This window comes from Gigantopelta aegis, chromosome 12 (assembly GCF_016097555.1).
Source record: "Gigantopelta aegis isolate Gae_Host chromosome 12, Gae_host_genome, whole genome shotgun sequence".
Taxonomy (NCBI): domain Eukaryota; kingdom Metazoa; phylum Mollusca; class Gastropoda; order Neomphalida; family Peltospiridae; genus Gigantopelta; species Gigantopelta aegis.
The window spans coordinates 11,658,021-11,668,335 of record NC_054710.1 but is presented as its reverse complement, the minus strand read 5'-3'; the positions used below and the strand labels follow the sequence as shown (position 1 = coordinate 11,668,335).

Here is a 10,315-nt window from a genome sequence, read left to right as displayed (position 1 = left end):
AATAGAACACAAATTAATGAAACAAATATAATTATATTACTGAAAGTTGAAATGCATTGTCCAGGGTTGTCTGCCCTTACCAACAAAATAATTTTGAGAATTACAACCAACAAACGCCCAACCGTTTTTGTAACAGAAGACAGAACTAAATTGAATTTTCAAAATTATAAACTTAAAAATTTCAAATGCAGTCCTAGGTTGTCTGCCCTTGACTGACTGTGAAAGGTAAATGGGTTTGAATAAAAAACAAACGAAGTCCATTAGCACCATATTAGCTACACCGTTTTGATATCATGCTAATTTCTGTTCTACTAAACACTGTTCCCAGTAAAAATATGTCTTCTGCAAAGGCAACCATAACATTTATTACATACCTATTCAATCTTACTATAGTGATAAAGACATTTTGAAACAGTGTAATAAATTTATTTTGTATTGCACATGTACAATATGGACCGGAACTTTTAAATGGGGAATTCCCTTTTTCTTTTTACTGCAGTTAGAGCCTTTTATTTACGAATGACGTCATATCGTATTTGAAACATTACACAATGTTGCCGCAGAGTATGATTCTTAGCGTTAAGTAAATCCATGAAAGGTGTTTTGATCATAGATTTAACAAAGTGTTGCTATGACGTTAAATTAAAAACCTTTTTTATAAAACTTAAAACAAGGTATGTAATAAATACAGAACTTCTCATACGTTGTTTTCGCTTCCTATTTATTGCACTCGTTTATTTTGCAAAAGAACATACCACTAGTATATATTAATTCGCAAAATAAACTTGTACAATAAACAGGAAGGAAATGTTTTATTTAACGACGCACTCAACACATTTTATTTATGGTTATATGGCGTCGGACATATGATTAAAGACCACACAGATATTGAGGAAGGAAACCTGCTGTCGCCACTTCATGGGCTACTCTTTTCGATTAGCAGCAAGGGATCTTTTATATGCACCATCCCATAGACAGGCTAGCACATACCACAGCCTTTGATGTACCAGTCGTAGTGCACTGGCTGGAGCGAGAAATAGCCCAATGGGCTCACCGACCCCAGACCGACCGTGCATCGAGCGAGCACTGTACAACTGGGCTACATCCCACCCCGCAATAAATAGGAAGTGAAAACAACATATGTGAAGTTCTGTATACATATTTACCAGGGAACATTCTGTTCAGAATTGCGTCGCGATTTGCTACACATTTTAGAGATGGTTACACCATCCTGTAACATTAAATACTACATGTCTGGGATTCTGTCAGTGGGTACGTACCGAAGGGTAAAATTACGCACACAAAACATCTTGGAAATTAATGGATATACTTTTAAAAAATGTATTAGTTAGACAACTGCTGTTTAAAATTTGCCAAAGTCCGTGAAATGCATTGTGCAATTTCAAAACATTTCAAACCCATGAACACTTAGTAGGGGCACTTTTGGTCTGTTCTGTATTTATTACCTACCCGGAAATTATTTTCTGACAGAAAGCCTGCATGTAGTTCCTAATCAATGTTCAAATTGATAACAATTGTTGCGGATAAAATTTTTGAAAACAAAATGTTTACAACTTATGGGGCGTTCTCATTATGCGATTAATCGTACCAACTTGTCGGCCCTTCAAAACTCGGAACGTATAAGACTATAAGTTGATCCGATTCAGATGTTCCAGGACTATGGACTGTGAAAGCCCCACTCCCATGGCTAGTGATATTCAATGTTTGGCTAGTAAATAACTACCACCACCATGCCCAAGAAGAATAAAAAGGTTTCAAAGCTGCATTTATAATGTAATTATTTTGTAAATATAAATATCCTGCCCTCTCTACCCCCACCCCCTCAGCCCTGCATGCACCAAATCTAATGTTTTTGAAGCTCTATCTCCTTCTTTAGGTCACATCCAATTATTCTGTTAGTACTATTATATTTACTTAAAGTTGGGCTAGTGAATTTTCAATCGTGGGTAATAAATTCTTAAAATCACTGATCCCATGGCTAGTGGATTTTTATAAGAATTCTAGAAGCCCAGGGCCCCGTTCCACGAAGCGATCTTAGCACTAAGATCACCTTAGTGCATCAAGATCGCTTTGTGGAACGTGGCCCTGATCAGTACAATTCGATCGCATGTGACAAGTCAGTGCGACTAATCGCATAATGAAAACGTTGCTTTAATGACACGAATATACACACAGATAGACTATCGTAAACACTGACACATTATTTCACACCAAAGTATACATCCATGTTTTGTCATTCCGCTTTGATGAAAAGTTTCAGTCCCTGGAATCATCGTATCTCTTCCTGACTTCTTCCGCGTAGCAGGCGTTAAACAGGTCTCGGGCCGTAAAGCGGGTCTGGTGAATTTCAGGCACTTTGTATGACACGTAGGGCTTTAGCTGAAAAATAAATTAAAAATAAAAGACATATTGAAAAAAAAAAGGGAGACAAACATTGAATTTTTGCAATCGGTAAAATACCCAACCGTTACTCCCACTTTCGGTTAGGGTTTGCGAGTCCGATGAATTTGTACTGCACTGTATGACACGTAAGGCTTCAGCTGAAATTTTGTTTTAATAAAAGACATATTTAAAAAAAAGAGATTGAATTTTGCAATTGGTAAAATACCCAACCATTATGCCCACTTTTGGCTAGGGTTAGCAAGTCCGATGAATTTGTGTTGCTTTGTACAACACCTACATTCAGGTGAAAAATAAAACGGTAGGTACATGTAGGCTATACTTTTTTTTTGTTATTCTTAAAATCCGTCAAACTAGTCATGGCAAAAAGCAATAAAAAAACATTAATTAAAGGGACATTCCAGAGTCTGCTGCATTGTAAGATGTTTCCAACCAATAAAATAGTTCTACGATTAAACTTACATATTAAATATATTTTCTTGTTTAGAACATCAGTGTCTGTATATTCAATGTGTTTCTGGTCATCTTAATATTTGTAAGAAGCCCAAACTGGATCTTGTCTTCAAATAATTTTGTACGTACGAAAAAACTATATTTTAGGAAATTTAACCTAGTACAAATATTAGAATGATCAGAAACACGTTTAATATACAGGCACTAATATTTTATGTGGATAAATATATTTGATATGTAATTACAATCATTAAAAAGTCTCTGTTAGTCGATAACATCTTAAAAATTGCAGCAAACTCAGGACTGTCCCTTTAAAGTTTGTTGTGTTTTACAGCCCTCTACATTGTGACCAATTTGGTCATATGTGCGACCATTTTTTTCATTTGGCAACTAAAACATTTCATATTATCTATATAAAAAATACAGTTAGGTGCCTACTGGCTCCTAGATGGAAAAGTTGATGTAGAGGGCTGTTTTACGACACCAAAGAGCAATAAAGTAGTCAACATTTCAAACAAATGATGCGTCCTCCCACTGTTTTGAAGATAAGTAGGTGGAACAAAAAAGTTTATGGTCGGAGAAAATCATAAATGGCGAAACAAATTAGGGTCGGTAGAGTAACTGGAACTGCATCTTTTTTTAAATATGGCCATAGGGTTAGGGTTAGTGAGTCTGATGAATTTCCGGTGCTTTGTACGACACAATAAATTTTAAAACCCCACCAAAGACTTATGAGCGAAAGACAACTTGAGATTGAATTTTTTAGAGATATAAAGAAATGTTTTATTTAACGATGCACTCAACACATTTTATTTACGGTTATATGGCGTCAGACATATGGTTAAGGACCACACAGATTTTGAGAGGAAACCCGCTGTCGCCATTACATGGGCTACTCTTCCGATTGGCAGCAAGGGATCTTTTATTTGCGCTTCCCACAGGCAGGATAGCACAAACCATGGCCTTTGTTGAACCAGTTATGGATCACTGGTCAGTGCAAGTGGTTTACAGCTACCCGTTGAGCCTTGTGGAGCACTCACTCAGGGTTTGGAGTCGGTATCTGGATTAAAAATCCCATGCCTCGACTGGGATCCGAACCCAGTACCTACCAGCCTGTAGACCGATGGCGTAACCACGACGCCACCGAGGCCGGTTTTTAGAGATATAACCCAGTGGTAAAGCGCTCGTCTGTTTAGCGGAGGCGGGGTGTAGCCCAGTGGTAAAGCGCTCGTCTGTTTAGCGGAGGCGGGGTGCAGCCCAGTGGTAAAGCGCTCGTCTGTTTAGCGGAGGCGGGGTGCAGCCCAGTGGTAAAGCGCTCGTCTGTTTAGCGGAGGCGGGGTGCAGCCCAGTGGTAAAGCGCTCGTCTGTTTAGCGGAGGCGGGGTGCAGCCCAGTGGTAAAGCGCTCGTCTGTTTAGCGGAGGCGGGGTGCAGCCCAGTGGTAAAGCGCTCGTCTGTTTAGCGGAGGCGGGGTGCAGCCCAGTGGTAAAGCGCTCGTCTGTTTAGCGGAGGCGGGGTGCAGCCCAGTGGTAAAGCGCTCGTCTGTTTAGCGGAGGCGGGGTGCAGCCCAGTGGTAAAGCGCTCGTCTGTTTAGCGGAGGCGGGGTGCAGCCCAGTGGTAAAGCGCTCGTCTGTTTAGGGGAGGCGGGGTGCAGCCCAGTGGTAAAGCGCTCGTCTGTTTAGCGGAGGCGGGGTGCAGCCCAGTGGTAAAGCGCTCGTCTGTTTAGGGGAGGCGGGGTGCAGCCCAGTGGTAAAGCGCTCGTCTGTTTAGGGGAGGCGGGGTGCAGCCCAGTGGTAAAGCGCTCGTCTGTTTAGCGGAGGCGGGGTGCAGCCCAGTGGTAAAGCGCTCGTCTGTTTAGCGGAGGCGGGGTGCAGCCCAGTGGTAAAGCGCTCGTCTGTTTAGCGGAGGCGGGGTGCAGCCCAGTGGTAAAGCGCTCGTCTGTTTAGCGGAGGCGGGGTGCAGCCCAGTGGTAAAGCGCTCGTCTGTTTAGCGGAGGCGGGGTGCAGCCCAGTGGTAAAGCGCTCGTCTGTTTAGGGGAGGCGGGGTGCAGCCCAGTGGTAAAGCGCTCGTCTGTTTAGCGGAGGCGGGGTGCAGCCCAGTGGTAAAGTGCTTGTCTGTTTAGAGGCGGGGTGTAGCCCAGTGGTAAAGCGCTCGCTTGATGCACAGTCGGTCTCGGATAGATCCCTGTCAGTGGGCCCATTGGGCTATTTCTCATTCCAGCCAGTGTACCACGACTGGTATAACACAGACAGGAAGGAAGGAAATCTTTTATTTACTGACGCACTCAACACATTTTATTTATGGTTGTATGGCATCAGACATGTGGTTAAGGACCACACAAATATTGAGAGAGGAAACCCGCTGTCGCCACTTCATGGATTACTTTTTTTGATTAGCAGCAAGGGATCTTTTATATGCACAATTCCAGACAGGATAGTACATACCACGGCCTTTGTTACTGGCTGGAACGAGAAATAGCCCAATGGGTCCACCGATGAGGATTGATCCTAGACTGACTATGCATCAAGCGAACGCTTTACCACTGGGCTACGTCTCGCCCCCCACAGACAGGAAAGCACATACCACAGTTTTTGACACACCAGTCATGGGGCACTGACTGGAACTAGAAATAGACCCACCGATGAGGATCGATCCCAAACAGACTGCACATCAAACGAGTGCTATACCACTGGGCTACGTCCCACCCTGCAAACATGGCAAGCGCTAAAGATAGCCATGTTCAGTCTAAAGTGCGTATTTATATTGAAAATGCTGCAAGTTATTAACCTGAAAATTGGTCAGATCTGGCACAACGAACTCTGGAATCATTTCCTTCACGGTGGTAAAACGCTTGTTTCTCTCATCAACATAACCGGATGGCTGCACAACTGAAAAGGAAGGAAGGAAATATTTTATTTAGCAACGCACTCAACACATTTTATTTAAGGTTATATGGCGTGAGACATATGGTTAAGGACCACACAGATATTGAGAGAGGAAACCCACTGTCGTCACTTCATGGGCTACTCTTTTCAATTACATGTAGCAGCAAGGGATCTTTAATATATGCACCATCCCACAAACAGAGTAGTACATACCATGGCCTTTGATATGCCATTCGCACAACTGAAAAATAACAGCAAATAATTTAACTAATACATGTACATTTAGTAGAATACCAATGTTTCTGCCCGAAAGAAAATTTTTGGGTATGGAGCTATGGATTTGAATATTTACAATATGTGTACTGAATGCAACCACAGTCAACAGACCTCCCCCAGAAGAAAATGGGTTAGATTTAGGGTTAGGGTTAAGAAAATCATATAGTAATGATAGGCAATATTAATTTTGTCAAAATCTGTATTAAAAATTGGGTATGGCGCCATACCTGTTTTACCATCTAGCAGAAACCCTGAATACATATACAGACTTTTAAAAATTGTGTGAAATAAAGTTTTGTTTGCATGTTGCTCGCGTAGGTATAGTTTACATATACATGTAACCCTTCTTTTTTTTGTGACAGGTTACATATAAATGAAACGGGTTACCTGAATTTGTTTTTGTGTAAGCCAGATGTACATTTCTCAAGAGAGCACTCATCACTTTAAACCGGCCTCGGTGGCGTCGTGGCAGGCCATCGGTCTACAGGCTGGTAGGTACTGGGTTCGGATCCCAGTCGAGGCATGGGATTTTTAATCCAGATACCGACTCCAAACCCTGAGTGAGTGCTCCGCAAGGCTCAATGGGTAGGTGTAAACCACTTGCACCGACCAGTGATCCATAACTGGTTCAACAAAGGCAATGGTTTGTGCTATCCTGCCTGTGGGAAGCGCAAATAAAAGATCCCTTGCTGCCTGTCGTAAAAAGAGTAGCCTATGTGGCGACAGCGGGTTTCCTCTAAAAACAGTGTCAGAATGACCATATGTTTGACGTCCAATAGCCGATGATAAGATAAAAAATCAATGTGCTCTAGCGGCGTCGTTAAATAAAACAAACTTTACTTTTTTTTCATCACTTTAATAAACACTATTAGGTTTTATAATGTAAAATCAAGTACTTTTCAAGGCACATGTAGGCCTATAGAAATCAACTACTTTTCAATGCCCAATGTCATTTTCAAGGACTTTCTAGGCCTGCTGCACTTCAATATTCAAGGACTTTTCAAGAACGTGCACACCATGGAATAGCTGCAGGTCAGGAATTTTACCGATGGCAGATTTTTGTAAATGAATAAAAATTATTGCTACATGTATAGATTGAAGGAATAATTGTTAATTTTCATATTAATTGCTGGCTTGGCTCAAAATTGCTGTCGATAAACATTTTGCCCAAGACAAAACTTTTCAAACTTCCAATACGTACATGCAACAAATTCTTTAAAGTTCGAGCTGCGTGCTAAGACTCCCCACTTTATATCTGCTTGTGGCAGGACATAGACTAGCCCGAGTACTCTGACTGTAAGAGAGCTAGACGGACATTTGGACATAAACACGCTCTCATTACAGTCAGAGACCAACCTATGTCTTTTTTTGGCAATTCCTGACTACCAAACGGTAGGCAACGAGTCCCGCTCTAATACCACAACAATCCTATGTTTGACATCAAATACCGTTACATCAATCATTTTCGAGTTAAGTGATACAAAAAAATCCACATATTAATCACTAATACACTTACTACAGAAAGAAACCCGATAGCACCCACATTCAGCTACGCTTCGTGACACTCCGTCGCAACAATTGCAAAGCTCGGCGATCTATTTCGAGACTGGGCGATTCCGCCTTGTGCAGCAGTTACAGGGGCCGTCTCATATCAAGCGAAGTTACAACATGGAAGAGTTGGCTAATGCCGTTTTGGATGAATTTGGATTTCATTACGTCATTAAACCAAAACAATTACACATTATTGATTCCATTTTGAATTTGAAGGATACATTTGGGGTGTTATCGACAGGATACGGCAAAAGTATGTGCTACGTACTGCCTCCTCTTATGAGATGACCCCTGTAACTGCTGCACAAGGCGTAAACGCCCAGTCTCGAAATAGATCGCCGAGCTTTGCAATTGTTGCGACGGAGTGTCACGAAGTGTAGCTGAATGTGGGTGCTGTCGGGTTTCTTTCTGTAGTATGTGTATTGGTGATTAATATGTGGATTTTTTTGTATCACTTAACTCGAAAATGATTGATGTAAAGGTATTTGACGTCAAACATAGGATTGTTGTGGTATTAGAGCGGGACTCGTTGCCTACCGTTTGGTAGTCAGGAATTGCCAAAAAAAGACATAGGTTGGTCTCTGACTGTAATGAGAGCGTGTTTATGTCCAAACGTCCGTCTAGCTCTCTTACAGTCAGAGTACTCGGGCTAGACATAGACCAGCAGTAAAGCGCTCGCTGGATGCGCAGTCAGTCTGGGATTGATCTCCGTCGGTGAGCCGATTGGGCTATTTCTCATTCCAGCCAGTGTACCACAACTGGCATATCAAAGGCTGTGGTATGTACTACCCTGCCTGTGGGATAGTGCATATAAAAGGTTCCCTTGTTGCTAACCCTCGGTAGGACTTTCCTTTGGCCTTCCAAAAAAACATTATAAATACTTATCATAAATAGAGTTTGGGTTAGGGTTAATGACAGTGCCAAAGGAATGTCCTTCCAAAACAAGCCATAAACAAAAACACAGAAATAGTGCAGTTCGACAATTGGTGAACATCGACAACAGATGAACAATGCTCACTATGCATAGCGACAGCTTGTTCCATCTCGACGCTTCCGCCTTCCTTGTGTCTGTGTACATCTTTCGCCGTCACCGGGAAACGTTTGTCGAAAGGAACGCGACTTTTCTTTCCGGAAACAACGGAAGACGAAGAAAAAGAACAAGTCAAAACTCGTGTTTGAAACAAGGACAAATTTCGAACTCTACACACTACCGTCGCCATCTTTGTCTTGTCATTTCGGGAGCAGTTCAACTCGCACCAAACTAAAGTCACCCCCTACCAACTCGTCCCAGTGGTTCGTCAACTCGCCACAGTTGCACTTTAGGCCTATTATTTTTAAAGTAAACTTGAATTAATATACTTTAGTATTAGATTTGACGGACCTGCCAGCACATACACTACGGTTCGGTTTTATTTATTTATTTTTATTATTTAAAAAAACAACCCAAAACATTTTGTTATTTATTAGACCTCGAACCAGCAATGAACAGTAGCATAGAGCATAATTAGAAGGAATATAAACAAAACGTTTTAATTTTTCATATAAAATCCTCTTTAGTATATTCGGAAAAATTAAAGAAAGAAAAAACCCCGCCAGATGACGCCCATGCCAATACGCATTACCAGAGCAGACACGGCGGATATACGTAAGATTTATGAAGACTATATGTTGTTTCTATTCATTACTTAGACCTAAAAATGTTGCGGTTTTTTTTTTTTTTTAAATGCTCGGTCGGTTTAGGATCGATTCCCATCGGCGGGATTGTTTCAGCCAGTGCGCCATGACTGGTATATAAAAGGCCATGGTATGTGATATCCTGTCTGTGGGATGGTACATATAAATGATCCCTTGCTAAAAATGAATAGATTGAAGGAATAATTGTTAATTTTCATATTAATTGCTGGCTTGGCTCAAAATTGCTGTCGATAAACATTTTGCCCAAGCGGGTTTCCAAGGCGCGTGTGCAGGGATTTCAACGGGGTTGGGGGTTATAGACTGCGTTGAGCGAAGTTTATATGGGGCCATGTTCCCCCAGAAATTAAAAAAAAAAAATCCACATATTAATCACTAATACACACACTACAGAAAGAAACCCGACAGCACCCACATTCAGCTAAGCTTCAGCAAACTCCGGACAGCAGAATTCTAAGTTCGCCGACCTATATCGTGACGTTGCGTCACATGATCGCCCACTCAGCCATTCCTTCTACTAGGCGGAGTCGCCCAGTGGGCGATCACGTGATCTACGTCACGAAATAGGTCACCGAGCTTTGTAATTCTTGCGACGGAGTGTCACGAAGCGTAGCTGAATGTGGGTGCTGTCGGATTTCTTTCTGTAGTATGTGTATTAGTGATTAATATGTGGATTTTTTTAAATCAGTTAACTCGAAAATGATCGATGTAAAGGTATTTGGCGTCAAACATAGGATTGTTGTGGTATTAGAGCGGAAATCTTTGCCAACTTTTTGGTTGTCGGGAATTGCCAAAAAAATACATAGCTTGGTCTCTGACTGTAATGAGAGCGTATTTATGTCCAAATGTCCGTCTAGCTCTCTTACAGTCAGAGTACTCGGGCTACTTGGTCAGGTAAGGGTTTCGACCCCCAATACTCTCCCCACTGCACATGCGCCCGTTTCCTCTCTTAGATTGTATGTCAAAATTACCAAACGTTTGACATCCAAAAGCAGATGATTATTAAATCAATATGCTCTAACACTGATGTCGTTAAACA

At 41.7% G+C, this 10,315-nt stretch overlaps 1 protein-coding gene across 1 annotated transcript; it reads right to left on the bottom strand.

Moving 5' to 3' along the window:
• Positions 1 to 1,032: 1,032 nt before the first annotated feature.
• LOC121386349 (39S ribosomal protein L41, mitochondrial-like) lies at positions 1,033 to 8,807 on the bottom strand. Its single transcript, XM_041517228.1, has 3 exons — positions 8,603 to 8,807; positions 5,660 to 5,760; positions 1,033 to 2,400 (listed from the first exon to the last, which is right to left on the bottom strand). Exons 1-3 carry the CDS (start codon positions 8,802 to 8,804, stop codon positions 2,278 to 2,280), a joined length of 426 nt encoding a protein of 141 aa, XP_041373162.1. The 5' UTR covers positions 8,805 to 8,807; the 3' UTR covers positions 1,033 to 2,277.
• Between the last annotated feature and the right edge of the window lie 1,508 nt (positions 8,808 to 10,315).